A 21,010-nucleotide genomic window follows, 5' to 3' on the forward strand; every position below is an offset into this window, starting at 1 on the left:
CTCCTTGAGCTCCTGTGGCTGGACAGGCAGCAGTTCCCAGGTGTCTGAAAGCAGGAAATTGGAAGGTTGGGGTGATTGAAGGGGGGTGAGGTGGGAAGCAAGCTGCAGCTTGCCCATCATCCAGATAGCTGGATGAGGGTGAGCTGGGAGTTGAGGTTGGACATAAGACTGGAACATACCATCATCCTCAATGTTCTCAATAATGTCAGCTGTTACTGCCGGCCCCATGATGTTGAGAGCCATCACCTTTGTTGGGCTCAGGAGATTCAGGCATTCTTATCCACCACCTGTTCTGCTCTGTTCCCTTCTATTGTAGCCACCTTGTCCTGCAAGAGAGAGGGAAGAAAGTCAGTGATTAGATAACACTGTGTTTGTGTGATGTTTCTGCCATAGCTGAATAGCTGGAGATATGTGGAGATGGCAAGAATTGGGTGTGAGACTGGTAGGTGTGTGAAGGTGAGGTGGTGTATTGGAATGTTAGGCATGAGTCCTGAGTGCCAGGGAGTGTTGATGGATGAGTGATAGGGATGTGGTGCACTGAGCAGTGTGACAAGATGTTGTGGTGAAATGTCATGTGAAATTACATTCACTGGCCTTGACCATCCGCATGAGGTCATGAGACTTCTTGTGGCTCAGCTGCCAAGCCATCGGGTCCAGATGCCAGGAATTGATCTCCCTGGCCACCTACTCCCACTCACACCTGAGGGTGGTCCTCGAGGACCTCCTTGGCCCCCTGTGGAATCACAGCATCTCTCCTGCCAGCTCCACCATTAATGCCTCCAGCATTGCATCCATCACCTTGGACCCCTCTCTCTGCCCTGGTGTTCAATTTTCCATCATTTAACTTATACCAATATTATTCAGTTGTTTGTCCAAAGGTTCTGGGGATGAAAGGAAAGATTATAGGAGCACTTCAAATGGTTATGGAACCATTTAAAGTTTACAGAGTCAGTTCAAAAACTTTCAAAAATGTTGGACCACAAGGGAATACCTTTTTTGTAACAAATTTCACTTGAGCAATTGTTTTAAGATACAAGGTGACCCTCATCCTATTTATCAACAGGTCCCAAAAAACCGCAAACCGTCATGCAAGGTGAGAACTCAACGCTGTGCAATATTTTATTCTGGTGCTTGCAATGTTAACAGTTTTGTATTGTTTTAAATAAGTTACTGGTTGAATTTGAAAAATGTAAGTCATACACCATTCTGCACCATTATGTACATTTAGGATTGGACTTACTGAGCTAAATTCCTCTCCCATAGGCAGGTTAGATGTGGAGTGGGAATACTGCCCGTCCATGTGATGCTGCTGTTAACCTACTGCAATTTTTCCCCTCAGCCCTCATTTGCTACCCTGGGCGGGTTAAGAGCAGGTATAATCACTGGCCTGGTGTAGTACCAACAGTGACCACCACTCCCAGTGGCACTGCTGCTACTACTGAGCTGCCGGCCCTCTGATTGGCTAGCAGCTCTTGAAGGCGGGATCCCCATCCTCAAAGGGACAGGGATCCTGGCACCGGGCACTTAAGTGCCTGAGCACCATTGAATTACACAGAATGGGGGGGGGGGGTGGGGCGGGAGGGGCGCTCCGAAAGGCCGAGGCGGGGCTCCCCTTGCCTTTTCAGCCCAGCGCCAGGAGCCCCCGCTGGCTCGACTAAATTGAGCCCAAATTATGCAAAGTCAGCAGATCGTAACATCAGTCAGCATGTAATGCTGATTTGAAACCAGTGGCACTCCAGCTAATGCCTCTCTTAAACATGTACAGCTGAACATGCATTTAGCAGCAGAAGGACACCACCCCACCCCCAATCCCCCTTCCCCCCCCCCCCCCCACCCAACCAATGCTATTTAAAGTTTTAATCAACCACTCTCAGGATTATTGCTAATTAATTTATACTGGTTCTGTTTGAGTTTGTAGAAGTGATTGGTGGTTTGCAGAGTTGTTTAGAGTTGGTTAAGTCATCAGGGAATATGGTACTGCATGTGGAGAAGGCCTTGATTCTGACTTCAACTGTGCTGGTCAGACCACTTGCTCCCAGCTATGGCTGCTATAGTTACCACCTGCCCCTGGGACTGCAGTATGAGGGGGAGATGGAGCAAAAGTAGCTCAGAAGAGGGAAGAAGAGGAGAGGGAGAAGGACTCTCAGCTGGAGTGCTTATCCACCTGGGGTCTTTCTGGAGCATTTCTCTGACCTCAACCTAAGCAGGAGCAATGTGTGCATTATCTGTGTTTTAAGAAGGAGATGTTCACAGAAATCTGCCACTTCTTGCAACCAGACCTACAAGCTCAGAGCAGGGCAAGAATGGTGTTGCCAGTGGCTGTGAAGGTGACCGTGGCCCTGAATTTCTTTGTGTTGGGATCCTCCCAGGCTGGAACAGCCGACATCTGTCACATTTTCCAGTTCACAGTCCACCACTGCTTAAAAGCAGTGACAGACCCCATGCCAGGCATGGGGAGTACATTGTGTTCTCTCTGACCAGAAAGAAGCAGGCGGAGCTTGCACATGGCTTTGCCAGGATAGTGGACTTCCCCATAGTGCAGAGCATCATTGACTGCACGCACGTGGCTTCCTTCATTATGACAGCGGCTAGATTTCCAAAACAAAAGTACTTCATTGGCCGTAAAGCACGTTGAGACAATTGGTGGTTGTGAAAGGCACGATCTACATGCAAGTCTTTCATTTTTTTTTCTTACAGGCACTGCATCTAAATTTTGAGATGTACGGCAACCGCAAAGGTTACCGCTCACTGAATTTACAGTTGGTGTGTGACCGTGCTCAACATATCATGCTGGTTGCATGTGCACTATCCTAGCAGCAGACATGATGCCTTTTTTCTGTGCCAGTCCACTATTCCCTCAGTATTTGAGACGCCACATCAAACCAGAAGGTGGCTGCTCTGTGACAAGGGATATTCGCTTAACACCTTGCTCATGACTCCACTCTGCAACCCAACCACACGTTACCAGCGTGGGTACAATGACAGTCATGCTACCACATAAAACATCATAGAGCAGACCACTGGCGTGCTTAAACAACAGTTCCACAGCTCGAGAAGAGCCCTCCAGTACTCGCCAGAATGTGTGTTCCAGTTCAAGTGGTCTGCTGTATCCTCCACAACCTGGCCATCATGAGGCCACAGCTTTTGCCACCAGTGATATGAAAAGCAGCTCAGGAGGAGGTGAAGGAGCAGGCGAAGGATGAGGAAGAGCAGGAGGATGAAGAGGAGGATGAGGAGGAGGAGGAAGAACATAAGAAGGAGCAGGAGGAAAGTAGGAGGCAACCGACACATCCCCTTTCCAGCCGAGCTATCTGTGATTGCCTCATTTGACTACAGTTCCAGTGAACACAAAACTAAATCCCCATGGTACAACAGTCACACACCTTACATCCCTTTGTCACTGACCATCACATCGTCCTCCCGGCTACAATGCTGAAATAAAAGCCATCACAAAACAGCTACTCCAAACCATTCAATATTCCATACAGAAGTCAACTAATCATTCCCTTAGTGCCTGTCTTGTGGATGACTTTGCCTGGCCTCATGCTCCTACGTTGTGCTATCCCAATGGCTGCAGCATGGCCGGTGCAAATCTGCTGACTTTCAGTGGGAGACACTGCAGATGGTCTCGTAGGACACCCTCGAGCAACTCTGGGATGAGAAGGCTTCTGAGTGCTGTGAAGGGGAATTCCCGGATTCCTCAGGGGACTTCAGACTACACCATCTTGGCATGGCTGACAGCAGTCTGGACTGGCTGTATAATAGGCAACAACAGGGGCACTGGTCAAGTGGCAGTGTTAAAATCATGAATGCTGTCATTCTGAGAGAGGACAGCAGGTTTATGCTCCATGGAGCCACTGCCACTCCCCCAGACAGCACCTCAGCAATCCTAGTAATCTGCTGGATCACAGATTGCTGGGTTGCCATGAAACCCTGAAAGCCCCTTTGAACACTGGCATCCACTGCCATGATGACAGCAGTTGGAGCCTGTGTGACACCAAGCTGGGCTTGCGTGGCAACAAACTGAGGTTGAACCAGACTGTCTGCAAGCTTGGTATAATATTTGATCCTGAGATGGGCTTCTGATCACATATCCACACCATCACCGAGACCGTCTATTTCTACGTCTGTCACAGCACCTGACTCTGCAGCACCTCAGCTCATCCGCTGTTGAAACCCATCTGTGCCTTTTTTGACTCTAAACTTGACTGTTCCAATGCATTCCTGGCTGGCCTCCAACGTTCTACTCTGTAAACCTGAGTTCATCCAAAACTCTGCTGCCCATGTCCTGACTCGGCCCAAGTCCTGTTCACCCTTGTGCTCGCTGACTTACATTGGCTCCCATTTGAGCAATGCATTGATTCTAAAATTCTAATCCTTGATTGTAAATCCCTCTGTGGCCTGGTCCCTCCCTATCTCAGTAATATCCTCCATCCTCACAACCTTCCAAGATATTTCCACTCCACTAATTCTGGTCTCTTGAGCATCCCTGATTTTAATTACATTGGTAGCCGTGACTTCAACTGCCAAGGCCATAAGCTCTGGAACTCCCTCCCTAATACTCTACAATTGCCTGGATGAGTTCAGCTCACCTAACACTCAAGAAACTCAACACCATCCAGGACAAAGTAGCCCACTTGATTGGCACCCCATCCACCACCTTAAACATTCACTCCCTTCACCACTGGCACACAGTGGCAGCAATGTGTACCATCTACAAGCTACACTGCAGCACCAATTTCAATGATCTATAAATGTTTCCTTTCCTTGATCTGCGTGTATATCTATATCTTATATGGAGGTTTTAAGAAAGATTCATAATTTTTTCTTAGAATAATAGAGGGTGTAGAGTTCTTCATGTCTTTATTATATCACTATCAGCATGACTTCACATTGAGACCAACAGAGGAAACAGTTTCTAAATTTGACAATCTTCTGAGAACACAGAAACAATGGAACATGGCATAGACAATGCAACCCTTTGAACTGCACTTCTGGTGGTGCTGCCAGTACTGCAGATCTGCCAGCCTTCCGATTGGTCAGCAGCTCTGGAAGTGGGAGCTCGTCCCTTAAAGGCACAACACCCCAACAGCAGGCAGTTAATTGGCTGCCCACTGTGTGCTAACAATGGGGGTCTGACTAATATTACTTTGTTTGTTGTGTGAATATTCAAAGACTCACAGGGCTGCAAGTAATATCCAAAGAAAACATTGTACTTTAACTGGAACATATATATACAAACAGTTATTGCACAAGCTACATCTAAACACCTCTTTCTCTGTCGGGCTCCACCCACAACTCACTGGTCATGTGTGACCAACATCACATCCTCCGGTGATCTTCACTTACAGATCCTTAACGTGGTGCACTCTTAAGGTCGTCCCACAACACTGGAGGCGCGGTTCCTCCCGCCTTCTGGGCTGTCGCCACGACCCCCGTCGCCAGAATAAAATCTGGTCCCTTGAGAGATTTGCACTTTATTTTTAAATAAATCAAGGTGTGGGGATCTTCATGTACTTTGTCAAATCATTTACCAACATGACTACATTAATATTGTGAGACCAATAAAGGAACTATGTGCATAACAGAGAGAAGTTGACAGTCAGATTCTCTTAGATTTTCTGTCTCTGTTTAAATTGACTATGAATAATTGAACAATCTAGCTTTTTGTGACCAACTTATAATAACAATATTTATATAGCACCTTTAAAGCAGATAAAATGTCCCAAAGTGCTTCTCTAACAAGTTAAGCAAATGTTGGATAACTATTTCAAAGAGCTAGCACAGACACGATAGGCTGAATAGCCTCCTATGCTGTCTGGTTCTATGTTCTAGGCAAACACTGGAAGTGACTGGAATATTAAGCAGACTTCTCTCCTCTTCTTCCCTGTAATCTTTCCTGTTATTGATCCACACAGAAGAAATATTCATGCTTTATCATTTCCTTTTAAGAAGAAAAACACCATGATGAAACTTACCAAATGAATGCTAAAGACAAATATTTTATAGTACAAAAGTTATGGGGATAACAACAAATGTTTCGCAGGTAGGTCAAGGATTTTGCTGGGCTGAGGGAAAGGGGTGAATATTCCTCCATAACAACTATCCCTTTGACTTTTGTTCCAAAATGGTTACAAAGTGAACTTCATTCTATTTTTCAGCAGGCACCAAACCGCCTCAAACCACCACCATAGGTGAGAATCCAACGCTGTGTTATATTTTATTCTGACAACTGTAAGGTCAACAGTTTTGTATTGTGTATAAAGTAAGACACACAGATCGTATCTGCTTCTCTGTATATGTTCACCCAATTATGCGTGATATCTGATTGTGTGTACGTCCAGTCATTTTTCATTTTAGACCAAGGTGCCAAGTTATGCAGTGAGTTAAAAAACTAGGGTCTATTTTCTGTGAGCGGTGCCCCAGATTTGCTAATACATGTGGTGAGCGGGTAACATTAACAGCAATAGTGTGTGTTGAGAGAATGACTCCAATTATCTTTTCTTGTCTGAGACTTGTGCTTGAATAAAAGTCCCCACTTTGTCCCAGCTCTAAGAAACCGACAGAAGTGAGTTTCAGTCAAGTTCCAAATCAGCACATTCCTTGGTCAAAATTGACTGCCCCATTTAGAAAGACTATGATTATAGGAAGTGGAAAAGGCACAGTGGTACAACAGAAAGTGGCTTTCTGAAACTGGAGTTAAGCACATGGAAGTGAAATTCCTTTTTTAAATGAGAATCGACAGCATATATGACTGGATGTTTGTCCACGAGATCACTCTTCCTGTAAGTCCACCCTTTACTTTCTATCTTTCCTAATTTCTTTATGTCACTCTCAAAAATGTCCTTTCACTGTTATCAGTTTCTAGGTCTTCCCTTCATTAAAGCATGCAGTTTGGAGACAGTTGGGTAGGGTGTTTGAGTTAGGTATGCAGCATTTTATAAAGGTCAGAGCAAGTTCTGGGCCTGTGTAACTGCACAGATTGGAGGTATTGTGCTGTGCATTCAAGGATGAACAAGTGTTGGGTAACTATCCTCTACATTCTGCTGATTTTTTCCCCCACTGGTGTGTCAAAATGCCTATATTTCCCTATGTTGACTCTTTATTTTAAGGAGTACCATGGCACCAATTTCAATGATCTATAATTGTTCACTTCCTTGGCCTACTCATATGTCTATCTTTTGGAAATTTTAAGAAAGATTCACATTTTTTCTTTTTTTAGACTAATAAAGGGTGGCAAGTTCTTAACTTTTCAATATCACATTAACATGACTCCACATTGAGATTGTGTAACCAAAAGGGGAAATGTTTTCTAAATTTCAGTCAGAGTTTTTTAGAAACATAGGCCAGAATTTTACGCTCCCCAAAAGGGTGGGCTGGTGGTGGAGCGGGGGCGTAAAATGGAGTGGGAGGCTCAGGGGGCCCTTTTGAAACCGTTCCCACTTCTGCTGCCAATTTATGCAGGGAAGCAGCAGCGAGAAACTGCTTGCCCGTCCCAGGCCAATCAAGGCCCTTAACTGACCAATTAATAGCCACTTAAGGGCCTCAGCCCACTGCCACGGGGATTTTACAGTTGGCAGGTGGGCGGCTGAGGCCGCCTGATAAAAGTAGGTGGTCTTCTGACGGCTCAAGAGGGGGGCCCTCCTGATCGGGCTCCCAATACCCGACAGAGGGCCGCCCCCGAAGCCCCAACTGCCCCCAATGCCCAAAGCGCCCCCTGCCCACCCTAACTGAGCCCCCTTGCTTCACCGGGGCCCGACCGATTGCTCCGGGTGACACCCCAAAAACGTACCCATTTTCCGGTACTTTTTGTCATCTTTCTTCAGCTGGGTCGTAGTTCCAGCAGTGGCCACCGTTCCCAGTGGCGCTGCTGGGACAATGAGCTGCTGGCTCTCTGATTGGCCGGCAGCTCCATTAGGCGGGTCTTCCTGCCTCAATGAGGTGGAAGTCCCGCCCAAGACCAATTAAGGGCCTGGGGACTGTAAAATCCGGTCTGGATCCCCAGGTCCGGGGGAGACGGGATTGCCATCGACTTTTCGGTCGGTGGACAGCTTCCCTCACCGCCCACCATAAAATTCCAGCCACAGAGATATAGCACCAGGATTACTGCTAAAACCTCTAATCTTAAGGGAGTACTAGCCAAATTTATGCAACCTAATAATTTAACCCTTTTAGCCCTGGTATCATTCTGGTGGACATGACCTACCTTTCCAAGGACCATACATCTTTCCTGAGCCCAAAACTGAATGCAACCAAGTCTCTGTACAACTGAAGCATCACTTGCTCACCTTTGAATTTCAAGCCCCTTTGAGATAAAAGCTCTTAGGCTTCTATTAAACAGACTTCCCCTCTTGGTCTGCCATTCCTCAATGTGATTTTTCCTGTTACCAACTCACATGGAGGAATTTTTCATACTTTATCATTTCCTTTTAAGAAAATAAATCGTTATGATGTAGTTTATTGAATGATTACTGAAGGCAAATAGTTCATAGTACAAAATGTTGTGGAGATGAGAATGAAGATTACAGGGGCAGTTCAAAGATTTTGCTGGGCTGGGGAAAGGGGTGAATACCTTTTCAGAAATGTCACTTTAGCCACTGTTTGAAATTGGTTACAAAGTGACGTTTATCTGATTTTTCAATAGGTATTAACAAACCACAAACCACCACAACAGGTGAGAACTGAGCAATGTGCTATATTTTTACCTATCAATAGCTTTAGACCACTCTTCATCATTCTGTGTATTGGGGGCTAGGGCTATCCATTGACAACATGGGCCATTCCATCTTAACAGTTTATACAAAAAAAAACTATCTATTCCTGTAAATGATCTAATAGACATTTTCAATTTTAGATTATAATTTTATGAGAGCTAGTTGAGCTGACAAAGTAAAAATTGTGTCTCCATGACTGCTTCTGTATTTCTTTCCCACCCTCTCTTTTTCTTCACTTTTAATTTGATTTCTACACATTCTTTTTCTCATTCTCTATAGGGCTCTCTATATTTTTCTCATTGTGGTTTGTTATGACCAGGTGAAGCAGGGATCTCAGGCTCCCCTCTCAGCCTTTTCCTGGTTTGATCGTAACAGGGTTTAATTTTTTTTTAAACACCGTGTTTTTAGCTTCCCCTCAGTGAGTCGTTGCTCACTGCTGTCTAATTGTAATTGCAAAGAAATCAACCAGACAGGTTTCCTCAGATTTAAACAAGAAAGGTGTAAGTTTATTAACCTTAAAACTCTAACTCAATTGAAACTACTGAGAATACGCGATGCGACTACACTAGCATGCATACACGATAAACACACACAAACAGAGACAGAGGAAGAGAAAGGATTAAGGGGGAAAGGTTTTAAGTAATAGATGAAATTCAGTTACTGTTTCTGGGTTGGATGTAAAGTTTTTGATTGAAGTCTTTGATTAAGTCTTGTAGTTCTCGTTGGGGCCCAGTGCACACTTTCAAACTTGTTTAGCTTGTACTCGAAGGTTACAAGAGTCTTCTGTCTTGAGGCTTAAGTTACTTCCATGGGTCCCTGGAACTTTGCATGAGAGAGAGAGAGAGAGGTGCTCTCTTCTTGAAGTTCAATTGCAGTCTTTCCAAAAACTGTTCTGTGTCAGGCACAATTCAAAAAACCCCAGGGTGGCCAGCAGGTTAGTCATGTCTCTGGCTCCTTGTTTGGAGCAGCCTTGCCTGTGAGATTTGTGGATTCCTCCAAGCTTACCAGATACTCTGTGTGGTGGGGGTGGTGGTGTGGAATGCTGGCTCAATGACTCTCAATGTCTTTTGATCATCACTGTTGACAAAACCCATCTGGCTGCTTGGATCAGGGAATACTCCCATTGTCTCTCCATGCCACTGACCTTTATAATGCAAATATGCAGCCATGATTTCAGCCACTCCACTGTTCTGTGGACTTTCTAAACATCTTATTTCAATGTCCGGTAACAGTTCAAATATAATGTTCCATATGACGAAATTAATATGTCTCATTTTGGCAGGTGTGGTTTCCGTCACAAGTGTCATTATCTCTTTGTGTCTGAATGTTTTTTTTTAACTCTCTATGCTCTTTCTTTAGTCTGGTCATTACTTGATTCCCCTCCCAGTGTATGATTAGCTGTTACAAATATTTATTTCTTGATGCCTGGTCCTCTGGCTGAATGGGTTCCCCTCTGTGAAAAGTAAAATTATGCTGTATGTACAAGCTGCTAAAATGTTTTGACATTTTCTCAGGGCTGTAGAGTAATACACCACCTGATTTGTCCAGGGAGCAGAATCTCTGATTTAACATGCCAATTGTATGCTCCATCAGGATTTAAATAGAGGCATCGGCTTCGTTCTATTGCCTATTGAGCTCTATTTGGGTGAGTCTCGCTAATGTTAATAGCCAGGACTCCAAGAATTGTCCTCGTCCCCCAGCAGCTATCTGGCCAGTCTTTCGAACTCTTGAAATATTGCTGGCACTATGGACTGGTGAATTTTTTTTTTTAATTCATTCATGGATGTGGCTAGGCCAGTATTTATTGCCCATTCCTAATTGCCCTTGAGAAGGTGGTGGTGAGCTGCCTTCTTGAACCCCTGCAGTCCATGTGGGGTAGGTACACCCACAGCGCTGTTAGGAAGGGAGTTCCAGGATTTTGACCCAGCGACAGTGAAGGATTGGCGGTGTAGTTCCAAGTCAGGATGGTATGTGACTTGGAGGGGAACTTGCAGGTGGTGGTGTTCCGATGCATTTCCTGTCCTTGTCCTTCTAGGTGGTAGAGGTCATGGGTTTGGAAGGTGCTGTCTAAGGAACCTTGGTGCATTGCTGCAGTGCGACTTGTAAATGGTACATACTGCTGCCACTGTGCGTCGGCAGTGTAGGGAGTGAACGTTTGTTGATGGTGTGCCAATCAAGCGGGCTGCTTTGGCCTGGATGGTATTGAGCTTCTTGAGTGTTGTTGGAGCTGCACCAATCCAGGCAAGTGGAGAGTATCACACTCCTGACTTGTGCCTTGTAGATGGTGGATAGGCTTTGGGGATTCAGGAGGTGAGTTACTCGCCGTAGGATTCCTAGCCTCTGACCTGCTCGTGTAGCCACAGAATTTATATGGCTACTCTAGTTCAGTTTCTGGTCAATGGTTGTCTCTAGGATGTTGATAGTGGGGGCTTCAGCGATCGTAATGCCATTGAATGTCAAGGGGAGATGGTTAGATTCTCTCTTGTTGGAGATGGTCATTGCCTGGCACTTGTGTGGCGCGAATGTTACTTGTCAATTATCAGCCTAAGCCTGGATATTGTCTGGGTCTTGCTGCATTTCTCCACGGATTGCTTCAGTATCTGAGGAGTCACAAATGGTGCTGAACATTGTGCAATCATCAGCGAACATCCCCATTTCTGACCTTATGATTGAAGGAAGGTCATTGATGAAGCAGCTGATGATGTTTGGGCCTCAGACACTACCCTGAGGAGCTCCTGCAGTGATGTCCTGGAGCTGAGATGATTGATCTCCAACAACCACAAACAACTTCCTTTGCGCGAGGTATGACTCCAACCAGTGGAGAGTTTTCCCCCGATTCCCACTGACTTCAGTTTTGCTAGGGCTCCTTGATGCCATACTAGGTGAAATGCTGCCTTGATGTCAAGGGCAGTCACTCTCACCTCACCTCTTGAGTTCAGCTCTTTTGTCCATGTTTGAACCAAGGCTGTAATGAGGTCAGGAGCTGTGTGGCCCTGGTGGAACCCAAACTGAGCGTCACTGAGCATGTTATTGCTAAGCAAGTGCCGCTTGATGGCACTGTTGATGACACCTTCCATCACTTTCCTGATGATCGAGAGTAGACTGATGGGACAGTAATTGGCACGTTATACCTGTCCTGCTTTTTGTGGGCAGGGCATACCTGGGCAATTTTCCACATTGCTGGGTAGATGCCAGTGTCGTAGCTGTACTGGAACAGCTTGGCTAGTCGCGCGACAAGTTCTGGAGCACAGGTCTTCAGTACTATTGCGGAATATTGTCAGGGCCTATAGCATTTGCAGTATCCAGTGCCTTTAGTCGTATCACGCGGAGTGAATCAAATTGGCTGAAGTCTGGCATCTGTGATGCTGGGGACTTCAGGAGGAGGCCGAGATGGATCATCAACTCGGCACTTCTGGCTGAAGATTGTTGCAATTGCTTCAGCCTTATCTTTCACACTGATGTTCTGGGCTGATCCATAATTGAGGATGAGGATATTTGTGGAGCCACCTCCTCCAGTTAGTTGTTTAATTGTCCACCACCATTCACGGCAGGATGTGGCAGGACTGCAGAACTTAGATCTGGTCCGTTGGTTCTGGGATTGCTTTGCTATGTCTATTGCATGCTGCTTATGCAGTTTGGCATGCAAGTAGTCCTGTGTTGTAGCTTCACCAGGTTGACACCTCATTTTGAGGTATGCCTGGTGCTGCTCCTGGCATGCTCTCCTGCAGTCTTCATTGAATCAGGGTTGGTCTCCTGGCTTGATGGTAATGGTAGATTGGGGGATATGCCGGGCCATGAGGTTACACATTGTGGTTGAGTACAATTCTGCTGTTGCTGATGGCCCACAGAGCCTCTATGGATGCCCAGTTTTGCATCGTTAGATCTGTTCAAAATCTATCCCATTTAGCACGGTGGTAGTGCCACACAATATGATGGAGGGTATTCTCAATGTGAAGGCGGGACTTCATCTCCATAAGGACTGTGCAGTGGTCACTCCTACCAATACTGTCATGGACAGATGCATTTGTGGTGGTCAGATTGGTGAGGACAAGATCAAGTATGGTTTTTCCCTCGTGTTGGTTCCCTCACCACCTGCTGCACACCCAGTCTAGCAGCTATGTCCTTTAGGACTCTGCCAGCTCAGTTAGTAGTGGTGCTACTGAGCCACTCTTGGTGATGGACATTGAAGTCCCCCACCAGAGTACATTCTGCACCCTTGCCACCCTCAGTGCTTCCTCCAAGTGGTGTTCAACATGGAAGAATACTGACTCATCAGCTGAGGGAGGGCAGTAGGTGGTAATCAGCAGGAGATTTCTTTGCCCATGTTTGACCTGATGCTATGAGACTTCATGGGGTCTGGAGTCAATGTTGAGGCCTCCCAGGGCAACTCCCTCCCTACTGTAGATCACTGTGCCGCCACCTCTGCTGGGTCTGTCCTGCCAGTGGGACAGGACATACCTGGGGATGGTGATGGTGGTGTCTGGGACAATTTCTGTAAGGCATGATTCCATGAGTGTGACTTTGTCAGGCTGTTGATTGACTAGTCTGTGGGACAACTCTCCCAACTTTGGCACAAGCCCCCAGATGTTAGTAAGGTTAGTAAATTGAAGGGGCAGTTCAAAGATTTTGCTGGGCTGGGGAAAGGGGTGAATACCTTTTCAGAAATGTCACTTTAGCCACTGTGTCAAATTGGTTACAAAGTGACGTTTATCTGATTTTTCAATAGGTATTAACAAACCACAAACCACCACAACAGGTGAGAACTGAGCAATGTGCTATATTTTTACCTATCAATAGCTTTAGACCACTCTTCATCATTCTGTGTATTGGGGGCTAGGGCTATCCATTGACAACATGGGCCATTCCATCTTAACAGTTTATACAAAAAAAAACTATCTATTCCTGTAAATGATCTAATAGACATTTTCAATTTTAGATTATAATTTTATGAGAGCTAGTTGAGCTGACAAAGTAAAAATTGTGTCTCCATGACTGCTTCTGTATTTCTTTCCCACCCTCTCTTTTTCTTCACTTTTAATTTGATTTCTACACATTCTTTTTCTCATTCTCTATAGGGCTCTCTATATTTTTCTCATTGTGGTTTGTTATGACCAGGTGAAGCAGGGATCTCAGGCTCCCCTCTCAGCCTTTTCCTGGTTTGATCGTAACAGGGTTAATTTTTTTTTAAACACCGTGTTTTTAGCTTCCCCTCAGTGAGTCGTTGCTCACTGCTGTCTAATTGTAATTGCAAAGAAATCAACCAGACAGGTTTTCTCAGATTTAAACAAGAAAGGTGTAAGTTTATTAACCTTAAAACTCTAACTCAATTGAAACTACTGAGAATACGCGATGCGACTACACTAGCATGCATACACGATAAACACACACAAACAGAGACAGAGGAAGAGAAAGGATTAAGGGGGAAAGGTTTTAAGTAATAGATGAAATTCAGTTACTGTTTCTGGGTTGGATGTAAAGTTTTTGATTGAAGTCTTTGATTAAGTCTTGTAGTTCTCGTTGGGGCCCAGTGCACACTTTCAAACTTGTTTAGCTTGTACTCGAAGGTTACAAGAGTCTTCTGTCTTGAGGCTTAAGTTACTTCCATGGGTCCCTGGAACTTTGCATGAGAGAGAGAGAGAGAGGTGCTCTCTTCTTGAAGTTCAATTGCAGTCTTTCCAAAAACTGTTCTGTGTCAGGCACAATTCAAAAAACCCCAGGGTGGCCAGCAGGTTAGTCATGTCTCTGGCTCCTTGTTTGGAGCAGCCTTGCCTGTGAGATTTGTGGATTCCTCCAAGCTTACCAGATACTCTGTGTGGTGGGGGTGGTGGTGTGGAATGCTGGCTCAACGACTCTCAATGTCTTTTGATCATCACTGTTGACAAAACCCATCTGGCTGCTTGGATCAGGGAATACTCCCATTGTCTCTCCATGCCACTGACCTTTATAATGCAAATATGCAGCCATGATTTCAGCCACTCCACTGTTCTGTGGACTTTCTAAACATCTTATTTCAATGTCCGGTAACAGTTCAAATATAATGTTCCATATGACGAAATTAATATGTCTCATTTTGGCAGGTGTGGTTTCCGTCACAAGTGTCATTATCTCTTTGTGTCTGAATGTTTTTTTTTAACTCTCTATGCTCTTTCTTTAGTCTGGTCATTACTTGATTCCCCTCCCAGTGTATGATTAGCTGTTACAAATATTTATTTCTTGATGCCTGGTCCTCTGGCTGAATGGGTTCCCCTCTGTGAAAAGTAAAATTATGCTGCATGTACAAGCTGCTAAAATGTTTTGACATTTTCTCAGGGCTGTAGAGTAATACACCACCTGATTTGTCCAGGGAGCAGAATCTCTGATTTAACATGCCAATTGTATGCTCCATCAGGATTTAAATAGAGGCATCGGCTTCGTTCTATTGCCTATTGAGCTCTATTTGGGTGAGTCTCGCTAATGTTAATAGCCAGGACTCCAAGAATTGTCCTTGTCCCCCAGCAGCTATCTGGCCAGTCTTTCGAACTCTTGAAATATTGCTGGCACTATGGACTGGTGAAATTTTTTTTTTTATTCATTCATGGATGTGGCTAGGCCAGTATTTATTGCCCATTCCTAATTGCCCTTGAGAAGGTGGTGGTGAGCTGCCTTCTTGAACCCCTGCAGCCCATGTGGGGTAGGTACACCCACAGCGCTGTTAGGAAGGGAGTTCCAGGATTTTGACCCAGCGACAGTGAAGGATTGGCGGTGTAGTTCCAAGTCAGGATGGTATGTGACTTGGAGGGGAACTTGCAGGTGGTGGTGTTCCGATGCATTTCCTGTCCTCGTCCTTCTAGGTGGTAGAGGTCATGGGTTTGGAAGGTGCTGTCTAAGGAACCTTGGTGCATTGCTGCAGTGCGACTTGTAAATGGTACATACTGCTGCCACTGTGCGTCGGCAGTGTAGGGAGTGAACGTTTGTTGATGGTGTGCCAATCAAGCGGGCTGCTTTGGCCTGGATGGTATTGAGCTTCTTGAGTGTTGTTGGAGCTGCACCAATCCAGGCAAGTGGAGAGTATCACACTCCTGACTTGTGCCTTGTAGATGGTGGATAGGCTTTGGGGATTCAGGAGGTGAGTTACTCGCCGTAGGATTCCTAGCCTCTGACCTGCTCGTGTAGCCACAGAATTTATATGGCTACTCTAGTTCAGTTTCTGGTCAATGGTTGTCCCTAGGATGTTGATAGTGGGGGCTTCAGCGATCGTAATGCCCTTGAATGTCAAGGGGAGATGGTTAGATTCTCTCTTGTTGGAGATGGTCATTGCCTGGCACTTGTGTGGCGCGAATGTTACTTGTCAATTATCAGCCTAAGCCTGGATATTGTCTGGGTCTTGCTGCATTTCTCCACGGATTGCTTCAGTATCTGAGGAGTCACAAATGGTGCTGAACATTGTGCAATCATCAGCGAACATCCCCATTTCTGATCTTATGATTGAAGGAAGGTCATTGATGAAGCAGCTGATGATGTTTGGGCCTCAGACACTACCCTGAGGAGCTCCTGCAGTGATGTCCTGGAGCTGAGATGATTGATCTCCAACAACCACAAACAACTTCCTTTGCGCGAGGTATGACTCCAACCAGTGGAGAGTTTTCCCCCGATTCCCACTGACTTCAGTTTTGCTAGGGCTCCTTGATGCCATACTAGGTGAAATGCTGCCTTGATGTCAAGGGCAGTCACTCTCACCTCACCTCTTGAGTTCAGCTCTTTTGTCCATGTTTGAACCAAGGCTGTAATGAGGTCAGGAGCTGTGTGGCCCTGGTGGAACCCAAACTGAGCGTCACTGAGCATGTTATTGCTAAGCAAGTGCCGCTTGATGGCACTGTTGATGACACCTTCCATCACTTTCCTGATGATCGAGAGTAGACTGATGGGACAGTAATTGGCACGTTATACCTGTCCTGCTTTTTGTGGGCAGGGCATACCTGGGCAATTTTCCACATTGCTGGGTAGATGCCAGTGTCGTAGCTGTACTGGAACAGCTTGGCTAGTCGCGCGACAAGTTCTGGAGCACAGGTCTTCAGTACTATTGCGGAATATTGTCAGGGCCTATAGCATTTGCAGTATCCAGTGCCTTTAGTCGTATCACGCGGAGTGAATCAAATTGGCTGAAGTCTGGCATCTGTGATGCTGGGGACTTCAGGAGGAGGCCGAGATGGATCATCAACTCGGCACTTCTGGCTGAAGATTGTTGCAATTGCTTCAGCCTTATCTTTCACACTGATGTTCTGGGCTGATCCATAATTGAGGATGAGGATATTTGTGGAGCCACCTCCTCCAGTTAGTTGTTTAATTGTCCACCACCATTCACGGCAGGATGTGGCAGGACTGCAGAACTTAGATCTGGTCCGTTGGTTCTGGGATTGCTTTGCTATGTCTATTGCATGCTGCTTATGCAGTTTGGCATGCAAGTAGTCCTGTGTTGTAGCTTCACCAGGTTGACACCTCATTTTGAGGTATGCCTGGTGCTGCTCCTGGCATACTCTCCTGCAGTCTTCATTGAATCAGGGTTGGTCTCCTGGCTTGATGGTAATGGTAGATTGGGGGATATGCCGGGCCATGAGGTTACACATTGTGGTTGAGTACAATTCTGCTGTTGCTGATGGCCCACAGAGCCTCTATGGATGCCCAGTTTTGCATTGTTAGATCTGTTCAAAATCTATCCCATTTAGCACGGTGGTAGTGCCACACAATATGATGGAGGGTATTCTCAATGTGAAGGCGGGACTTCATCTCCATAAGGACTGTGCAGTGGTCACTCCTACCAATACTGTCATGGACAGATGCATTTGTGGTGGTCAGATTGGTGAGGACAAGATCAAGTATGGTTTTTCCCTCGTGTTGGTTCCCTCACCACCTGCTGCACACCCAGTCTAGCAGCTATGTCCTTTAGGACTCTGCCAGCTCAGTTAGTAGTGGTGCTACTGAGCCACTCTTGGTGATGGACATTGAAGTCCCCCACCAGAGTACATTCTGCACCCTTGCCACCCTCAGTGCTTCCTCCAAGTGGTGTTCAACATGGAAGAATACTGACTCATCAGCTGAGGGAGGGCAGTAGGTGGTAATCAGCAGGAGATTTCTTTGCCCATGTTTGACCTGATGCTATGAGACTTCATGGGGTCTGGAGTCAATGTTGAGGCCTCCCAGGGCAACTCCCTCCCTACTGTAGATCACTGTGCCGCCACCTCTGCTGGGTCTGTCCTGCCAGTGGGACAGGACATACCTGGGGATGGTGATGGTGGTGTCTGGGACAATTTCTGTAAGGCATGATTCCATGAGTGTGACTTTGTCAGGCTGTTGATTGACTAGTCTGTGGGACAACTCTCCCAACTTTGGCACAAGCCCCCAGATGTTAGTAAGGTTAGTAAATTGAAGGGGCAGTTCAAAGATTTTGCTGGGCTGGGGAAAGGGGTGAATACCTTTTCAGAAATGTCACTTTAGCCACTGTGTCAAATTGGTTACAAAGTGACGTTTATCTGATTTTTCAATAGGTATTAACAAACCACAAACCACCACAACAGGTGAGAACTGAGCAATGTGCTATATTTTTACCTATCAATAGCTTTAGACCACTCTTCATCATTCTGTGTATTGGGGGCTAGGGCTATCCATTGACAACATGGGCCATTCCATCTTAACAGTTTATACAAAAAAAAACTATCTATTCCTGTAAATGATCTAATAGACATTTTCAATTTTAGATTATAATTTTATGAGAGCTAGTTGAGCTGACAAAGTAAAAATTGTGTCTCCATGACTGCTTCTGTATTTCTTTCCCACCCTCTCTTTTTCTTCACTTTTAATTTGATTTCTACACATTCTTTTTCTCATTCTCTATAGGGCTCTCTATATTTTTCTCATTGTGGTTTGTTATGACCAGGTGAAGCAGGGATCTCAGGCTCCCCTCTCAGCCTTTTCCTGGTTTGATCGTAACAGGGTTTAATTTTTTTTTAAACACCGTGTTTTTAGCTTCCCCTCAGTGAGTCGTTGCTCACTGCTGTCTAATTGTAATTGCAAAGAAATCAACCAGACAGGTTTCCTCAGATTTAAACAAGAAAGGTGTAAGTTTATTAACCTTAAAACTCTAACTCAATTGAAACTACTGAGAATACGTGATGCGACTACACTAGCATGCATACACGATAAACACACACAAACAGAGACAGAGGAAGAGAAAGGATTAAGGGGGAAAGGTTTTAAGTAATAGATGGAATTCAGTTACTGTTTCTGGGTTGGATGTAAAGTTTTTGATTGAAGTCTTTGATTAAGTCTTGTAGTTCTCGTTGGGGCCCAGTGCACACTTTCAAACTTGTTTAGCTTGTACTCGAAGGTTACAAGAGTCTTCTGTCTTGAGGCTTAAGTTACTTCCATGGGTCCCTGGAACTTTGCATGAGAGAGAGAGAGAGAGGTGCTCTCTTCTTGAAGTTCAATTGCAGTCTTTCCAAAAACTGTTCTGTGTCAGGCACAATTCAAAAAACCCCAGGGTGGCCAGCAGGTTAGTCATGTCTCTGGCTCCTTGTTTGGAGCAGCCTTGCCTGTGAGATTTGTGGATTCCTCCGAGCTTACCAGATACTCTGTGTGGTGGGGGTGGTGGTGTGGAATGCTGGCTCAATGACTCTCAATGTCTTTTGATCATCACTGTTGACAAAACCCATCTGGCTGCTTGGATCAGGGAATACTCCCATTGTCTCTCCATGCCACTGACCTTTATAATGCAAATATGCAGCCATGATTTCAGCCACTCCACTGTTCTGTGGACTTTCTAAACATCTTATTTCAATGTCCGGTAACAGTTCAAATATAATGTTCCATATGACGAAATTAATATGTCTCATTTTGGCAGGTGTGGTTTCCGTCACAAGTGTCATTATCTCTTTGTGTCTGAATGTTTTTTTTTAACTCTCCATCGCTCTTTCTTTAGTCTGGTCATTACTTGATTCCCCTCCCAGTGTATGATTAGCTGTTACAAATATTTATTTCTTGATGCCTGGTCCTCTGGCTGAATGGGTTCCCCTCTGTGAAAAGTAAAATTATGCTGTATGTACAAGCTGCTAAAATGTTTTGACATTTTCTCAGGGCTGTAGAGTAATACACCACCTGATTTGTCCAGGGAGCAGAATCTCTGATTTAACATGCCAATTGTATGCTCCATCAGGATTTAAATAGAGGCATCGGCTTCGTTCTATTGCCTATTGAGCTCTATTTGGGTGAGTCTCGCTAATGTTAATAGCCAGGACTCCAAGAATTGTCCTCGTCCCCCAGCAGCTATCTGGCCAGTCTTTCGAACTCTTGAAATATTGCTGGCACTATGAACTGGTGAAATTTTTTTTTTTATTCATTCATGGATGTGGCTAGGCCAGTATTTATTGCCCATTCCTAATTGCCCTTGAGAAGGTGGTGGTGAGCTGCCTTCTTGAACCCCTGCAGTCCATGTGGGGTAGGTACACCCACAGCGCTGTTAGGAAGGGAGTTCCAGGATTTTGACCCAGCGACAGTGAAGGATTGGCGGTGTAGTTCCAAGTCAGGATGGTATGTGACTTGGAGGGGAACTTGCAGGTGGTGGTGTTCCAATGCATTTCCTGTCCTTGTCCTTCTAGGTGGTAGAGGTCATGGGTTTGGAAGGTGCTGTCTAAGGAACCTTGGTGCATTGCTGCAGTGCGACTTGTAAATGGTACATACTGCTGCCACTGTGCGTCGGCAGTGTAGGGAGTGAACGTTTGTTGATGGTGTGCCAATCAAGCGGGCTGCTTTGGCCTGGATGGTATTGAGCTTCTTGAGTGTTGTTGGAGCTGCACCAATCCAGGCAAGTGGAGAGTATCACACTCCTGACTTGTGCCTTGTAGATGGTGGATAGGCTTTGGGGATTCAGGAGGTGAGTTACTCGCCGTAGGATTCCTAGCCTCTGACCTGCTCGTGTAGCCACAGAATTTATATGGCTACTCTAGTTCAGTTTCTGGTCAATGGTTGTCCCTAGGATGTTGATAGTGGGGGCTTCAGCGATCGTAATGCCATTGAATGTCAAGGGGAGATGGTTAGATTCTCTCTTGTTGGAGATGGTCATTGCCTGGCACTTGTGTGGCGCGAATGTTACTTGTCAATTATCAGCCTATGCCTGGATATTGTCTGGGTCTTGCTGCATTTCTCCACGGATTGCTTCAGTATCTGAGGAGTCACAAATGGTGCTGAACATTGTGCAATCATCAGCGAACATCCCCATTTCTGACCTTATGATTGAAGGAAGGTCATTGATGAAGCAGCTGATGATG

At 45.5% G+C, this 21,010-nt stretch overlaps 1 protein-coding gene across 3 annotated transcripts in view; it reads left to right on the plus strand.

Annotated features, from left to right (window-relative positions):
- The window catches only part of LOC137384093 (peptidase inhibitor 16-like), a 56,207-nt gene that overhangs the window by 14,500 nt on the left and 20,697 nt on the right, over positions 1-21,010 (plus strand). For all 3 annotated transcript variants that reach the window (XM_068057695.1, XM_068057698.1, XM_068057696.1), the window contains 2 exons: positions 1,064-1,093; positions 6,162-6,194. In XM_068057695.1, the coding sequence (XP_067913796.1) occupies positions 1,064-1,093; positions 6,162-6,194 (63 nt within the window). The remainder of the gene's footprint in view (positions 1-1,063; positions 1,094-6,161; positions 6,195-21,010) is intronic.

Source organism: Heterodontus francisci, chromosome 25 (assembly GCF_036365525.1).
Source record: "Heterodontus francisci isolate sHetFra1 chromosome 25, sHetFra1.hap1, whole genome shotgun sequence".
Taxonomy (NCBI): Eukaryota; Metazoa; Chordata; class Chondrichthyes; order Heterodontiformes; family Heterodontidae; genus Heterodontus; species Heterodontus francisci.